The sequence below is a fragment of the Dermochelys coriacea genome, chromosome 7 (genome assembly GCF_009764565.3).
Source record: "Dermochelys coriacea isolate rDerCor1 chromosome 7, rDerCor1.pri.v4, whole genome shotgun sequence".
NCBI lineage: Eukaryota > Metazoa > Chordata > Testudines > Dermochelyidae > Dermochelys > Dermochelys coriacea.
The window spans coordinates 36,481,418-36,499,118 of NC_050074.1; the positions used below are offsets into that span (position 1 = coordinate 36,481,418).

General features: G+C 39.2%; 1 protein-coding gene across 8 annotated transcripts in view; it reads left to right on the forward strand.

Annotated features, from left to right (window-relative positions):
* Nucleotides 1-17,701, forward strand: part of IQSEC1 (IQ motif and Sec7 domain ArfGEF 1) — a 711,560-nt gene that overhangs the window by 194,778 nt on the left and 499,081 nt on the right. For all 8 annotated transcript variants that reach the window (XM_043518057.1, XM_038409151.2, XM_038409166.2 and 5 more), the window contains exon 2: nucleotides 10,524-10,553. In XM_043518057.1, the coding sequence (XP_043373992.1) occupies nucleotides 10,524-10,553 (30 nt within the window). The remainder of the gene's footprint in view (nucleotides 1-10,523; nucleotides 10,554-17,701) is intronic.

Genomic DNA, 17,701 nt, shown 5'->3' on the forward strand with positions numbered 1-17,701 from the left:
CTTTCTTTAAGACAGAGAGAGGTATGGTAGTGTGCATCCCCACATCTGCCCCCTGCACTGCAGTACACTTACTCATGTCTCTGACTCTCTGGATAGTGCAGACAATTCTCAAAAAGGCTACACTGGATTTCAATAATCTTGAAAATTGTTGCCCTATGTCCAATCAAAAAGGTGTCAATGACCTTCCACGTATAGCACTGAGTGCAGTGCTAACATTTTGGGGTTCAAATGGGCCTGGCACAGAAATGGCTTTGGTAGCCAATCACTTGGGGGTGGGGTAGTTTGCAGGGATCAGTCTTTCCATTCTCTTTTTAATATATACAGAAGACCCTTTAGGAGAGAATTTACTTTGTGTGATCATTCTAAAGCCTTCACTATGTGTTTTCATTTGTACTTGAAACATTTAATGTATGTTTCCGTTATAAATAAATGTATGCTAAGTCAGATACTGTCTTCATTAATGTGAACTGATCTATGGCAAGGGTCAATTCATATTAATTTAACTGACTGCCATTGATTTGTAGATATGTAGGGTTGCTCCACTCTTCATGTTCCTTCTGTGGAAAAAAAAAATTATCTTTGTATACAGTAGGATTAACTTTATATGCCGTAAATAGGACTACATAATATCACTGACACTTTAGAACTCAGGCATTTACAAAGGTCAGGATTGTTCTTCACTAATGCCTTTTATAGGAGATGATGTTATGCTTGTGACTGACACCAAATACTACAGTAAACTACCACCTTTTAGTGCTGAAAGATACCACTAAGCATAGCATCCTCTTGTTAACTGGAGAATGAGGACACCCAGAAATATTTTCAATAATTTTTAAAAGGAGATGTTTGCAATGAAATTTTATCCAGACTTTCTAGGAAGGTGACTACCTGTTCACAAGTTTTGTGTGTTATTTACATCTCCTTGGAATAGTTTAATTATATTTTGTGGTTTGGATTTTACTACATTTTTATTTCTGGTAGTAGCATTCCTTACTTTGCTTAAGGCAGCAGTATTCTCCAGAGCATTAATTTATGTAATTTTGCATTGAAAAGTTTGTGACCCTGCCTGTCAATACACTCAGCTATCTGTGCTCTTTTTACAGCTATTCCATATCTGGAGATCACTTCTTGGTCTGTATTCAGAGCACTAATCACAGCCCTCTCAATGACCAGGGTGCATTTTCTGGCAAATCTCTTTTGTGCCAAGAGACTATGTAAAAGAACAGCAATAATGTTGTTCAAAGTCCCAGCCACTGCCTGCCCAAAAAAGAACATCTAGATCTGATTCAGCTCAGATAAAGCCAAACTGACATTTATTGGAAGTTAAAATAGAGAAAACAGAAGGCAAAAAGACCTTCAACACCTGACAATATCTACAAAAAGATCCTGACAATAAGACACTAAACTTTAGTTAGTTATAGAATCTTGAAAGCTACTTGTTTCCCAATGTGGTAAAAATCTCTTGGCTTTTTCTTAGCCAAAGCTTTCCCTCACCTCTAGGATATTGTTTCATATTCCCCTTGGAGATTATGTATTTTTCTAAACAGGTTTTAGATACAGTCCATTCCTCTTTTCATCCAAAAGGTCACTTGCTTACAGGAGGTATGAAATATTTTGTGTTATAATATGTATTAGTTTTTGATAACGTTCAGAGTAGCAGCCGTGTTAGTCTGTATTCGCAAAAAGAAAAGAAGTACTTGTGGCACCTTAGAGACTAACAAATTTATTTGAGCATAAGCTTTCGTGAGCTACAGCTCACTTCATCGGATGCATTCGATGGAAAATACAGTGGGGAGATTTATATACACACACAGAGAACATGAAACAATGGGTTTTACAATACACACTGTAAGGAGAGTGATCACTTAAAATGAGCCATCACCAGCGGGGGGGGAGGGAGGAGGAAAACCTTTCATGGTGACAAGCAAGGTAAGCCATTTCCAACAGTTAACAAGAACGTCTGAGGACCAGTGGAGGGTAGGGTTGGGGGGAGAAATAACATGGGGAAATAGTTTTACTTTGTGTAATGACTCATCCATTCCCAGTCTCTATTCAAGCCTAAGTTAATTGTATCCAGTTTGCAAATTAATTCCAATTCAGCAGTCTCTTGCTGGAGTCTGTTTTTGAAGTTTTTTTGTTGAAGGATAGCCACTCTCAGGTCTGTAATCGAGTGACCGGAGAGATTGAAATGTTCTCCGGCTGGTTTTTGAATGTTATAATTCTTGACATCTGAATTGTGTCCATTTATTCTTTTACGTAGAGACTGTCCAGTTTGACCAATGTACATGGCAGAGGGGCAGTGCTGGCACATGATGGCATATATCACATTGGCAGATGCACAGGTGAATGAGCCTCTGATAGTGTGGCTGATGTGATTAGGCCCTATGATGGTGTCCCCTGAATAGATATGTGGACAGAGTTGGCAACGGGCTTTGTTGCAAGGATAGGTTCCTGGGTTAGTGGTTCTGTTGTGTGGTGTGTGGTTGCTGGTGAGTATTTGCCTCAGGTTGGGGGAATGTGTGTAAGCAAGGACTGGCCTGTCTCTCAAGATCTGTGAGAGTGATGGGTCGTCCTTCGGGATAGGTTGTAGATCCTTGATGATGCATTGGAGAGGTTTTAGTTGGGGGCTGAAGGTGATGGCTAGTGGTGTTCTGTTATTTTCTTTGTTGGGCCTGTCCGGTAGTAGATGACTTCTGGGTACTCTTCTGGCTCTGTTAATCTGTTTCTTCACTTCAGCAGGTGCGTATTGTAGTGTAAGAATGCATGATAGAGATCTTGTAGGTGTTTGTCTCTGTCTGAAGGGTTGGAGCAAATGCGGTTATATCGTAGAACTTGGCTGTAGACAATGAATTGTGTGGTGTGATCTGGATGAAAGCTAGAGGCATGTAGGTAGGAATAGCAGTCAGTAGGTTTCCAATATAAGGTGGTGTTTATGTGACCATCGCTTATTAGCACCGTAGTGTCCAGGAAGTGGATCTCTTGTGTGGACTGGTCCAGGTTGAGATTGATGGTGGGATGGAAATTGTTGAAATCATGGTGAAATTCCTCAAGGGCTTATTTTCCATTGGTCCAGATGATGAAGATGTCATCAATGTAGCGCAAGTAGAGTAGGAGCATTAGGGGACAAGAGCTGAGGAAGCGTTGTTCTAAGTCAGCCATAAAAATGTTGGCATACTGTGGGGCCATGGGGGTACCCATCGCAGTGCCGCTGATTTGAAGGTATACATTGTCCCCAAATGTGAAATAGTTATGGGTGAGGACAAAGTAACAAAGTTCAGCCACCATGACATTATTGGGGTACTGACAGGTTTCAGAGTAGCAGCCGTGTTAGTCTGTATTTGCAAAAAGAAAAGGAGTACTTGTGGCACCTTAGAGACTAACAAATTTATTAGAGCATAAGCTTTCGTGAGCTACAGCTCACTTCAGTGAGCTGTAGCTCACGAAAGCTTATGCTCTAATAAATTTGTTAGTCTCTAAGGTGCCACAAGTACTCCTTTTCTTATTGGGGATACTGTTCCTGACGGCTTGTAGCCAGCAATGCCCCTCTGCCATGTACATTGGTCAAACTGGACAGTCTCTATGTAATAGAATAAATGGACACAAATCAGACATCAAGAATTGTAACATTCAAAAACCAGTCGGAGAACACTTCAATCTCTCCGGTCACTTGATTACAGATCTGAGGGTTTTTTCAACAAAAAAAACTTCAAAAACAGACTCCAGCGAGAGACTGCTGAATTGGAATTAATTTGCAAACTGGATACAATTAACTTAGGCTTGAATAGAGACTGGGAATGGATGAGTCATTACACAAAGTAAAACTATTTTTCCCCCCTACCCCACCCCACCCCCCACGGTTCCTCAGATGTTCTTGTTAACTGCTGGAAATAGCCTACCTTGCTTGTCACCATGAAAGGTTTTCCTCCTTCCCCCCCCCCCCCCCCCCCGCTGCTGGTGATGGCTCATCTTAAGTGATCACTCTCCTTACAGTGTGTATGATAAAACCCATTGTTTCATGTTCTCTGTGTGTGTATATAAATCTCCCCACTGTATTTTCCACTGAATGCATCCGATGAAGTGAGCTGTAACTCACGAAAGCTTATGCTCAAATAAATTTGTTAGTCTCTAAGGTGCCACAAGTACTCCTTTTCTTTTTGATAACCAACATCCTTCCCTGTAAAGTTGCACAGGCAACCTTAAGTCTGGAATTTCCTAACATCAGTTCTTGAATTTGCAACTTTAACATTCCTTTAACATAAAATTTGGGGTGCAATTTCCCAAGTGTGTTTAAAAAGAAAACTGAACCAGAAATTCTGATTTTTTTTAACCATATTGACAACCCATTCCTTACCCCTCCCACTCCCAAACCTGGATCATCATCAGAGTTTTGACCTTTTGATCAATAGCACAGACCTCTAATCCTTGAGCTAATAGCATAACTAGTAGCAGTAGAAGGCTATTATCTTCTGTGGACCAGGCTCAAGATGAGGATGAGAGGCACTATTTACAAGTGGGTTTCACAACTATTTGCTGACAGCAGAGAAATGTAGAAATGCAGGACTCCTGGATTCAATTCCAGATTCTGGAGCGGAGTGTACTCTACTTGCTACAGACCCCTTCTGCCTCTGGGCCTCCACTCTGACCCCACCCTCTCTCCTCCTCCCTGTGCCTGCGCCCCAATGCTCTGCCTCCTGCCTTTTTGTGGCTCTCCACCCCCTGAACACCCTGGCTCCTGTCCCCTTTCCCTCTACCTCTCCTGCAGCCCCAGCCTGAAGCATGCACAGGGCAGCTCTTCAGAGAATTTAGCTGCCAAAGTCTAAGAAGTCTCTACTGAAAGTGTGCCAACTGAGATTTGAAAACCTCATAACTTGGCCAAATTTGGACATATTTTCATAGGGATGGCATAAGGAATATCCCTGACAGCACAGCAATCCTCCTTCCAAATTTAAAGCCCTTGTTCTAACATTTGAAGTCACTAGAGCTTCTCAACTAAATGGTTGTGAGAATTTTTTTAACTTGTTATTAAGTTAAGGGTCTTCTGTATATACTTAATATAGGTTATTTTGACTAATTTTGTGTTCAGAAACAACTGAACCATATTAGCTGAAACTTTCCAAAAGCAATTCAGCCTTAGGCAGAAACCCAACATGGAAAATTTCAGTTTGAACAGTTAATGTTTGGTAAAACTTATAAACAACTGAAAACAGGGTCTTATAATGGAATGTGTCATATAAACTGGACTATAGGCTCCACTACCAATTCTGCCTATAATCATGTAATAATTAGAATATGTACTCCTCAATAATTCATTACTCATAAGAACATAAGAATGGCCATTCTGGATCTGACCAAAGGTCCATCTAGCCCAGTATCCTGTCTTCTGACAGTGGCCAATGCCAAGTGCCCCAGAGGGAATGAACAGAACAGGTAATCATCAAGAAATCCCTGTTGCCCATTCCCAGCTTCTGGCAAACAGAGCTTAGGGACAGCATCACTGTCCATTGTGGCTAATAGCCATTGATGGACCTATCCTCCATGAACTTATCTAGTTCTTTTTTGAACCCTGTTATAGTCTTGGCCTTCATAACATCCTCTGGCAAGGATTTCCACAGGTTGACTGTGAGTTATGTAAAAATACTTCTTTTTGTTTGGTTTAAACCTGCTGCCTATTAATTTCATTTGGCAACCCTTAGTTTTTGTGTTATGAGAAGGAATAAATAACACTTCCTTATTTAGTTTCTCCACACCAGACATGATTTTATAGACTTCTATCATATCCCCCTTAGCCGTCTTTTCCAAGCTAAAAAGTCCCAGTCTTATTAATCTCTCCTCGTATGAAGAAAAGGAGTACTTGTGGCACCTTAGAGACTAACAAATTTATTAGAGCATAAGCTTTCGTGAGCTACAGCTCACTTCATCGGATGCATTTGGTGGAAAAAACAGAGGAGAGATTTATATACACACACACAGAGAACATGAAACAATGGGTTTATCATACACACTGTAAGGAGAGTGATCACTTAAGATAAGCCATCACCAACAGCAGGGGGGGGAAGGAGGAAAACCTTTCATGGTGACAAGCAGGTAGGCTAATTCCAGCAGTTAACAAGAATATCAGAGGAACAGTGGGGGGTGGGGTGGGAGGGAGAAATACCATGGGGAAATAGTTTTACTTTGTGTAATGACTCATCCATTCCCAGTCTCTATTCAAGCCTAAGTTAATTGTATCCAGTTTGCAAATTAATTCCAATTCAGCAGTCTCTCGTTGGAGTCTGTTTTTGAAGCTTTTTTGTTGAAGTATAGCCACTCTTAGGTCTGTGATCGAGTGACCAGAGAGATTGAAGTGTTCTCCAACTGGTTTTTGAATGTTATAATTCTTGACGTCTGATTTGTGTCCATTCATTCTTTTACGTAGAGACTGTCCAGTTTGGCCAGCAATGCCCCTCTGCCATGTACATTGGCCAAACTGGACAGTCTCTACGTAAAAGAATGAATGGACACAAATCAGACGTCAAGAATTATAACATTCAAAAACCAGTTGGAGAACACTTCAATCTCTCTGGTCACTCGATCACAGACCTAAGAGTGGCTATACTTCAACAAAAAAGCTTCAAAAACAGACTCCAACGAGAGACTGCTGAATTGGAATTAATTTGCAAACTGGATACAATTAACTTAGGCTTGAATAGAGACTGGGAATGGATGAGTCATTACACAAAGTAAAACTATTTCCCCATGGTATTTCTCCCTCCCACCCCACCCCCCACTGTTCCTCTGATATTCTTGTTAACTGCTGGAATTAGCCTACCTGCTTGTCACCATGAAAGGTTTTCCTCCTTCCCCCCCTGCTGTTGGTGATGGCTTATCTTAAGTGATCACTCTCCTTACAGTGTGTATGATAAACCCATTGTTTCATGTTCTCTGTGTGTGTGTATATAAATCTCTCCTCTGTTTTTTCCACCAAATGCATCCGATGAAGTGAGCTGTAGCTCACGAAAGCTTATGCTCTAATAAATTTGTTAGTCTCTAAGGTGCCACAAGTACTCCTTTTCTTTTTGCGAATACAGACTAACACGGCTGCTACTCTGAAACCTGATCTCCTCGTATGGCAGCTGTTCCATACCCCTAATCATTTTTGTTGCCCTTTTCCAAATCTTTTCCAATTCCTATACATCTTTTTTGAGATGGGGCAGAATTTAACAATGGTAGTTATATCTACTTCACATGGGACTTTGATCTAGAATTCGGTGATGGCATTGTTAGATTTACTTGCTGTAACCAAAATTCATTCTGTATTCTGTAGTTAACATCCTCTTTTTGTGTAGAACTGCAGTAATATGCTTATGGGAAGTTGGCACAATGATAGTTCATTTGTGCAATCCCCAGCACAGCTCTTACTATAGGTAATTGAAAGTCCTAAATAAAGATTCCAAAACAATTAAGCTGTAGAGGTTGGTTACAGATGTCATAGTTTCCTTTCATGCATTTTATTTGGCTTCTTACAAAGGATGTGGCATATGGTTTTTGTTCTTCCCTTTTGTCTACAGAAAAAAAAATCAGCTACAGATTAGGGCTGTCAATTAATCGCAGTTAACTCATGCGATTAACTAAAAAAAATTAATCACGATTAAAAAAATTAATCATGATTAATCACAGTTTTAATCGCACTGTTAAACAATAGAATACCAATTGGAATTTATTAAATATTTTTGGATGGTTTTCTACATTTTCAAATACATTGATTTCAATTACAACACAGAATACAAATTGTACACTGCTCACTTTATATTATTATTTTGATTACAAATATTTGCACTGTAAAAAAACAAAAGAAACAGTAACTTTCAATTCATCTCATACAAGTACTGTAGTGCAATCTCTTTATTATGAAAGTACAATTTAGAAATGTAGATTTTTTTTGTTACATAACTGCTCTCAAAAACAAAACAATGCAAATCTTTAGAGCCTACAAGTCATAGATTCATAGATACTAAGGTCAGAAGGGACCATTCTGATCATCTAGTCCGACCTCCTGCACAGCGCAGCCACAGAATCTCACCCACCCACTCGTATGAAAAACCTCACCTATGTCTGAGCTATTGAAGTCCCTAAATCATGGTTTAAAGACTTCAAGGAGCAGAGAAGCCTCCCTCAAATCAACCATGCCCCATGCTACAGAGGAAGGCGAAAAACCTCTAGGGCCTCTCCAATCTGCCCTGGAGGAAAATTCCTTCCCGACCCCAAATATGGCAATCAGCTAAACCCTGAGCATATGGGCAAGATTCAAGATTTAGAGCCTACAAGTCCATTCAGTACTACTTCTCATTCAGCCAATCACTCAGACAAACAAATTTGTTTACATTTACAGGAGATAATGCTGTCCTCTTCTTATTTACAGTGTCACCAGAAAGTGAGAACAGGCATTTGCATGGGACTTTTGTAGCCGGCATTGCAAGGTATCTACATGCCAGATATGCTAAACATTTGTATGCCTCTTCATGTTTCAGCCACCATTCCAGAGCACATGCTTCCATGTTGATGATGCTCATTAAAAAAATAATGTGTTAATTAAATTTGTGACTGAACTCCTTGGGGGAGAATTGTATGTCTCCAGCTCTATTTTACCCCCATTCTGCCATATATTTTATGTTATAGTAGTCTCGGATGATGACCCAGCACATGTTGTTCATTTTAAGAACACTTCACTGCAGATTTGACAAAACTCAAAGAAGGTACCAATGTGAGATTTCTAAAGATAGCTACAGCTCTCAACCCAAGGTTTAAGAATCTGAAGTACCTTCCAAAATCTGAGAGGGACGAGATATGGAGCATGCTTTCAGAAGTCTTAAAAGATCAACACTGCGATGCGGAAATGACAGAACCCTAACCACCAAAAAAGAAAATCAACCTTCTGTTGGTGGTATTTGACTTAGATGATGAAAATGAACATGCGTCAGTCTGCACTGCTTTGGATTGTTATTGAGTAGAACCCATCATCAGCATGGAGGCAAGTCCTCTGGAATGGTTGTTGAAGCATGAAAGGACATATGAATATTTAGCGCATGGCATGTAAATATCTTGCGACATCAGCTACAACAGTGCCATGTGAACGCCTGTTCTCACTTTCAGGTTACTTTGTGAACAAAAAGCAGGCAGCATTATCTCCCTTAAATATAAACAAACTTTTTTGTCTGAGCAATTGGCTGAACAAGAAATAGGATTGAATGAACTTGTAGGCTCTAAAGTTTTATATTGTTTTATTTTTTAATGCAGTTATTTTTTGTACAAAATTCTACATTTGTAAGTTCAGCTTTCATGATAAAGAGATTGCACTACAGTACTTGTATTAGGTGGATTGAAAAATACTGTTTCTTTTGTTTTTACCATGTAAATATTTGTAATAAAAATAAATATAAAGTGAGTATTGTACACTTTGTATTCTGTGATTATAATTGAAATCAATATATTTGAAAATGTGAAAAACATCCAAAAATATTTAAATAAATAGTATTCTATTGTTGTTGAACAGTGTGATTAATTGTGATTACTTTTTTAATTGCTTGACAGCCCTACTACAAATTAATTAATCAAAATGTAAGTTTGTCATCATTACGTCACAAGGATACAGAGGCAAATATTTTAGGTCTTCTGTAGTGCTAAGACCAAATGCATTTTTTGACAGAATCAGACAAATGATTTCATATATTCTGCTCTGGATTCTGCACGTATTCGTGAAATATTAAAACTATATCCAGTTCTGTTTTTCTTCAGAGAAGTGAAATTTGTCAGTTTGAATGATATCCTATTCAATCTCCATATTTAAAAATAGCAAACATGAGAGGGAAAAGTAGGTTTTGCATCATTGTGGATTCATAAAATGGAAGAGAAAATATGATGGTAGCCTTTAAATAACTGCAATAGAGCATATTTTCCTTCACTTTGTCACAATTTAAGAAATATATACAATTTCAAAAAATCATATTTTAGGTTGATTTTATTTGCAGTCCATAGCTCTTTGGAAGCAGAGCAATATTTGAGAAGTCTGGGGATTAGATTCCTAAATGTATTTGTCCATGACCTTTTAATACTGAAGACTGAAAAAAGACTAAAGAATGTAAAAGCTAATCTGCTGCTAATATGGGATGTCAGAAGCTGACATTTTTACTTTACAAATGTGGAACCTAAATCTGTGATAATGCGTATTTACAAAAGGTCTTTATGAAAGTTCAAGAGTGTGACAGCTAACATTTAAGTGTCCTTATTATTGACTTAACTGTTATCTTCTTTTTAATTTTTCCTAACTGATTTCTTGTTACTTTAAGTAGAACCAATTTTTTTTAATTGCTAATTGGTAGTGAAAGTATAAAAGCACTGGAGATATAAAATGAAACTTAAAGAGAGAAAGCATTAAAATGAGTAAGTATTTCTGGCATTTGCAAAACATAAATGAGGGTCTGTTTATTTTATGAATGCAAAGAGCTGAAGTGATGGTGTTCTTAATACTACTTTTTGTTACTTTGCAGGTCTGAAGGTGAAAGCTCAAGAAGCATCAGGTACGTGTTTACATTGTCATTTCTTCCTTCTGTCACACAGTCCCTACAGAGCTGGCTATTTTAATGAAACAATATGCTTTGATTTCTGGCTGAATGCTGCAAGTAAACTGTGTTTTGCATTAAAAAGGCTTGATTTAAAAGCACAAAACAAAAGAGAGAATGTTTTACAATCTTTTTTAACTTTTATTTTAAAATCGGTCCTATTTTACACAAAAATAAAAAAGCATGCTATAGTCATTGTGTTTCAATTAGGACCAACAAATAGACAAGCACAATGTTGGCTGGCCTTGTTGTCTAGCTGCAACAGACTGCAAGAAGGTTTAGTTCAGATTTGTGTACAAGAGGATTTTCTGTACCTTAGCAAAACCAAGACTGGGACAGCCAGGAAACATAATTTCATTGTCGTTTCTAGTGTTTCTTCTTACTGTGTTGCATGTTGGCCATTACTCTAGCAAAGGAGTGCGCCAACTCTTAGTTCTAGGGTGTAACGGCTGTCAAATTCCATGTCAATACAAAATGTCCCTCTTCTCTCATGTTTGGTTGTCTTTGTACAATCCTGTTTCTTTTACGTAACAAAGGAATGAAACTTCTTAGATTTTCTTTAAACTAGTTTGATTTCACAGAGATTCTGATGCCATTGGAAGATTTTGATGGTTAGGGCATCAGACCTTTAATGCATTTAACTTATTTTATAGTTATTGTCTTGGATTTGCCTCACACACTGAAAATATATTTCTCTTCTTTGTCATAGCTATGAACTGTGGAACTCTTAATGGGCATTTAAAATCAGTCAGAACTTTAAAAACTGCACACTTGGAGCCTGTTTCTGCGTTTCACTTGCATTCATACTCCTTTTAGCTACAACGGATGTGTTGATGCACAAGCAATGCAGGCTTGGGTCCATGATTGCTAGATCGAGAATGGCAGCCACAAAATCTCTGCCTAACTTCTGCAGTTTGCTATATTCATGGTTACCATGTTTCCCCATTTGCTGGCATTGTAAGCAATTCCCACCAGAAAATCACCACCATGAAAAAATCAACTCTAGGCTGCTCCAATCCGGAATATTTGCAAAAACTCACTGACTTGCAGATTAATCAGTTTCATATTTGTGTATCAGACACCAAGGGATTTTCTAAAACATGAGTGAAAACTCTGCTCAGAATCACACACCAGCTTTCTGTGCCTTTCAGCTGATTGCTTAATTAGGACACTTTCCAATAAATATCAAATCAATGTGGAACTGACCTGCATGTGGAGTAGAGTGTGGGAGAAGCGGAAAGCATGTATGTTCTGTGCATACAATAGGAGAATTAGAATAATTGGCCAGTAGTTAGAATTGTAATGAAGGAGACATACGCAGATAGACAACTGCCTTAAATTAGTAATTAGCATAGCCTCACATTTCTAGAGTTGAAGAAGAAACTATTCTTAGTATGGTATATTCAGATTATTCATAAAAGAAGGAATAGATAGTTACTATTGGTAAAGCATTTGAAAACACATGCTATAAATATGCTATCTACTGAATTTGTCCCAATGAATAAAACACTTAAGTCCATTTTAAATTTGCCTGAAATAAAGACTGAGTGAAAACTGAAAAGAGAACATAGAATTTTGCCTGTTTATTTATTTATTATGCTGGAAAGGGGCAGTAGAAAGGCCCCCACAACTTAAACTCCTTCCTGGAGTTGCTATAGGTTCCCTCAGTTGTCAAAGATATTATAGGTTGAGTACACAACAGTATATGTTGGTAAGACAATTTTGTATTGCACTGTATTGCCAGGCAGTGGAGTTTGACTACTTTGATAAATAATTATTTATAATATGCAAGTTCATATACCCATAATCTCTTCTTATTCATTGCAATATTGGTCTGCTTAGGGAGCAAGTTAAAAAGAAAAGCCCAAATAGCTAAAATCACATTGGATTATATTCTGATCTCATAGATTGAGAATCACTCTGCTGAAGTCAATAGAGTTACTTGAGACTTACCGTGATATAACTGAGATAAGATTCTCACCCATGATGATTTCCTGCTTTGGCATTTTGATTTTGCTGATTTGCCCTTCTTTGACTTAACTGCTAGCAGCCATTTTCTTATTGCATTTGGTGATTGGAAAAGGATGATTGGCTATCTTCATATGAAGTCACTATGGAGAACCTATTCTATATTCAAGCATGTGTTTACTAAAGGTGCAATTCACCCAGAGAGGGCCTGCTGAAGTTCTTCTATACTATGAGATGCCCGTTTGTAGTCTAGAGGATGCAGATAGAGCAGAGATTCCTCTACAGTGGGGAGCTCAGTTAGTCTCCATGCTACCTTCAAATAAATATGTATTTATCTTTATAAAATGCTTTGTCTGGGCCACCCCATGCTCTGGGTATGAAGTCCATAAATTAGAATTATACAGTGCAAAAACCAAAAAACAAAAGAACTTGACAGTAAGTATCACCAGCAACTATAATGAGGATAATAAAATAAACCCAAACTCTTCAGCCCTCCGCACATCTTTTCCCCTAATACTTGGGAAAATAGATGGGATCTATAGCACTCTTGGAAGATTAATAAATCCAAACTTTGGTGGACTGGAATATGGACTGAGTTGCAAAGTTGGGGAATACCCTGCCAGTAACATCCTGCTTCTTATAGCTAAGGGGTTGTCTAGACTGAGCATCTTCACAGAACAAAGCTGTGACAGTACAGCGCAGAGAGAAGCATTATTTCAGGTAACCAGATCTCAAACCATTTAGTCCTTTAATGGCAAATGCCAACACCTTGAATTCCTCCCAGAGGATAGGTGTAATGTTCTTTCAGCATGAAATTCTTCTCAGCACTAGCACTAGCTTCAGTTTCAGAGTGATCTCAATGTGTAGCCCCAAGTAGAGCGTATTACACCAATCTAAAATAAACCAGCACAAAGGGTATATTTAGGAATAGGCCAGAATTAATATAAATCTAATGACCAGAAATCCCAGCACATGGGGTGACAAAGGGGCAGCATTTGCTATTTCAGCCCATGGGGTATATTCTATACCCTACACAATCCACTTATGCTGAGATTTACAGAGAGTAGATGAATTTAATCCAAAATGGCTTTATATCCTTCTGCCTGTCTGTGTTCATGTTTTTTTTTCCTTCCAATCTTACTACTTTTGCTTTGCTTTGTTTTCCACAAAGGCCCACTTTTCTCTCTAGGCAACATCTTGATCTTGTAGTCAAGTTGCTTGCATTGTTTTGCTTCTTTATTACTTCTTTCATAGTGCACAGCTCAAGGTGCAATTTAATCATCTCAAATGAGGTGATGAAGGCAGTTCAGGGAGCAGCACTTCAGTTCTGTGACAAGAAGAAATAATCATAATTTCTCTACACAAATGAATACATCAGTGAATGTAAAAATGCTGGACAGATCAATATGCTGACCATAGCGTTTGTCAGTTTCTTCTGCCAAATTGTTCTCAATAAAATCCATGAAGTAGAGTAGAGAGGCAAGATCCTGCAGTATGGTGGCAATCCAGGAATAAAATGCTCAGAGTGAATATTTATTGGACAGATAACAGATACTACGAAGGGATTTCATTCAGGGTTTGTTCAATACACTTAGAGATAATAAACAAGAAAGAGAGCAGTGGCTGGAATTCATATATGTCAGACTCTTACTAGCTACAGTACAAAAAGAAAACAGCAATTTGTACTAATAAATGTACCATTTCACAAGCACTGCTTTTGCAAAGAAGTCAAAAAAATAATATGTTTGTAGGATTGGTTAACTAATGGGATTGATAATGAGACATGGTGCTGCTTACCCTTAGGTCATCAAAAGGCATTAGCATCCCCTGCTGTTTAGTGGCCTAATGTATACAGAAGGAGTCTTAATTGACTTCCTTTTGGAATATTGTCCAAGTTATAGCAACCAGTACCATAATTAGCTCTTATGTTTGCAGTCTCAGCAAATGGACGTGGAAATTGCGAGTGGTAGGGGAGCTGGGCTCCTCTCTCTCCTGTAAATGTGCTCAACAGGTCAGAGCTGAGGCGTAGTGGAATGTGGGCTAATTAACTCCTGTGACTCTTAGTTCCTTATATTAACAGAAAGATGGATTAATTTAGTTGGCTCAAATACAAGTTTAATACATTAGTACTAGTCTTGTTAATCTACCATACAAAATTTAATACTAGCAGGTTCTTTCTTGTTTACCAGTACAGAATTTTCCTTCCTTTTTTATAAATGGGCTAAGAAAGGATTATGGACAGTTACAACAATGCTACAAATGGCTGTATTTTTGCAATAATATCAGTAACTTTCTCCATTTTGTTAACAAATAAAATAATAATATTAATGGAATAGTTGACTTAAATGCAGTGTTATGAAATTCAAATGCTTGGTAAGATTTGGACTCAAAGAATAGATTATTTCCTTTTTGGGAAGGAAATGAGTACATAGGATACAGTAATCTGCGTCTAACTTACAATATGTTTATTATTTGTATTATGGTCTTTCCTGGAGGCCCAGCTGAGATTGGGACCCCCTTTTACTAGTAGTTGTACAAACACCTAGTGACAGCTGGTCTGTGTCCAAAACTGCTTACAGTCAAAATAGGACAGAACTGATAGAGGGTGGGAGAAGAAAAGTCTCATGGTATGTGGTGTTTTTGTTAAGGGCCGAGCTCCTGGAGTCATGCGAATACATCAGAATCTCAGCTTTAAAAATAACAAGTTTCTAGCTGCCATGATTGTGGAGAAAAGCTTGAAAATGTGAATTCTGCAACCTCAAAAACAAACAAACAAAAACAGAAGGCAAATAAAAAGGATCCTCTAAATTTTCTTCTAAAATTCCCACCACCCGTGGAGATGTTCTATAAACAAGATGCTGGAAGCTTTTGGCATTTAACTACTATTCTCCAACCCGGCTCAGTCTAAATCTAGACGAGACACTTAAAACTATTGGCTGCCAGTGTCTTGTTTATACTAGAGCTTAATCCAAGTCTGATCTAGTTTACACTCCGGGCCAGTCATGCTGCCATCTATTCTGGGAATGCAGGATATGTAAAGGTGAGTTAAAGCCACTGCAGGGACTGAGCAAACACACTGGATGTAAACATGGCTCTAAACCAGTGTTTCCCAAACTTGGGACGCCACTTGTTCAGGGAAAGCCCCTGGCAGGTCGGGCCGATTTGTTTTTCTGCCGTGTCTGCAGGTTCAGCCGATCGCAGCTCCCACTGGCCGCGGTTCGCTGCTGCAGGCCAATGGGGCTGCGGGAAGCGGCGCGAGCCGAGGGACATACCGGCCATCCTTCCTGCAGCCCCCATTGGCCTGGAGAGGCGAACCACGGCCAGTGGAAGCTGTGATTGGCTGAATCTGCAGACGTGGCAGGTAAACAAACCGGCCAGGCCAGCCAGGGGCTTGCTCTGCACAAGCGGCGTCCCAAGTTTGGAAAACACTGCTCTAAACACATGGCTATGTTAAATACTGCAAAACCAGTTGCAAGTTGTCCATTTACCAGAAGTATTTTGATTACTTTTGTGAAATGAGTGCTGCTGCTGCTAACAATACACTTTGAATGCTCTGACAATACATTATGTGCCTAAAATTAAATAAATGATCTCCAGGTGGAAAATTACTGAAGGTAACTTCTCATCTTTAATAAGAGAGTGTTTACCTTCTAAAACAAACCCTTTTTAAAAAGGTAGATGGTTCATCTTTAGGAAGAACCAAAGAATCCCCACACAACTAATTTCAGTCCACATTCAGATGACATCAGAGCATTTGTGCCAGTCTCTGTGGATGTGTAACACCAACAGACTCCGGTCGTCGGGGGGATCAAACCTGAGACCTCTGGAGCTTAGTTCATGAGCCTTTACTGCGTGAGCTAAAAGCCAACTGTCTGTTAGCTAAGGCTGTAGGGCAAACTCATTAATCTCTCTCTCTAAGTAGTCTCGATGCAACTAGATGGGACAGAACACCAGACCCAGGAGGTTTGTGGGTTACACATGGATGTATTGAGCTGCAGTATAAATACTAAAGAGTTTCCCCTTGATAGATGGTCTTTCTTAGATATTTGATTTTGAAGTACTTACCTATGTTTTGCATATGGAAAGGTATATCACATAAGATCATAGGCGCTGAGTTTCTAATCTGCTGGGAGGTGCTCCCCGGGCTCCCTGCAAGCCCTGCCCCCACTCTGCCCCTTCATGCCCCTTCCCCACCCAGTTCTGCCCCTCCCCCAAGCACACTGCGCCCTTTCTCCTCCTCCCTCTCCCCCAGTGCCTCCTGACACAGCGAAACAGTTGATCCGTAGTAGGATCTGGGAGGGGAGGGGGAGGTGCTGATTGGTGGGGCCTACCGGCAGGCAGAAGGCACTTGGGGAAGGGGGTGGTTCTGGTAGGGGGGCTGCCAGTGGGTGCGCAGCACCTACCATTTTTTTCCCATGGTTGCTTCAGCCCCGGAACACCTACGGAGTCGGCACCTATGCATACGATTATTATATCTGAATAGGGCACTTTTGTTGAGTTGCTTGAATTTGATGGTCAGAAGTTCACACAGCTAGATAGAGGAATTTGATGGTCAGGGTCCCTCTGAAGATACCTGCTCTTCACACTCCAAACAGGCACATCAAAGGAAGTGTATGACAGTGTACCTCAGCTGATTGCATGATGGTGCATATGGAAAAAAACAGTGGCCTAAAAAGTCATCAGGCCCCGGCCAATACAGGACTTTATTTCATTAGTAACATTTACTCTGATTTTACTTTTAAAAAAAAAAAAAAAGAAAAAGTGAGAAAGGCTGTGATCTTACAATCCTCACTCATTTTAGTAGGATTCATGTGACTAGTCCCTTCACTTCAATGGTGGTTCTCTTTGTCTGTGTGTTCTTCCAGATCAATAAAGATTGCCCATAACTTGAAAGAACACTTCTGCAAACTGAACTTCATTAAAATACATTCTTGTGATGTTAAAATATAACAATATTATAGGTTTCAGAGTAGCAGCCGTGTTAGTCTGTATTCGCAAAAAGAAAAGGAGTACTTGTGGCACCTTAGAGACTAACAAATTTATTAGAGCATAAGCTTTCGTGAGCTACAGCTCACTTCATCGGATGCATTTGGTGGAAAAAACAGAGGAGAGATTTATATACACACACACAGAGAACA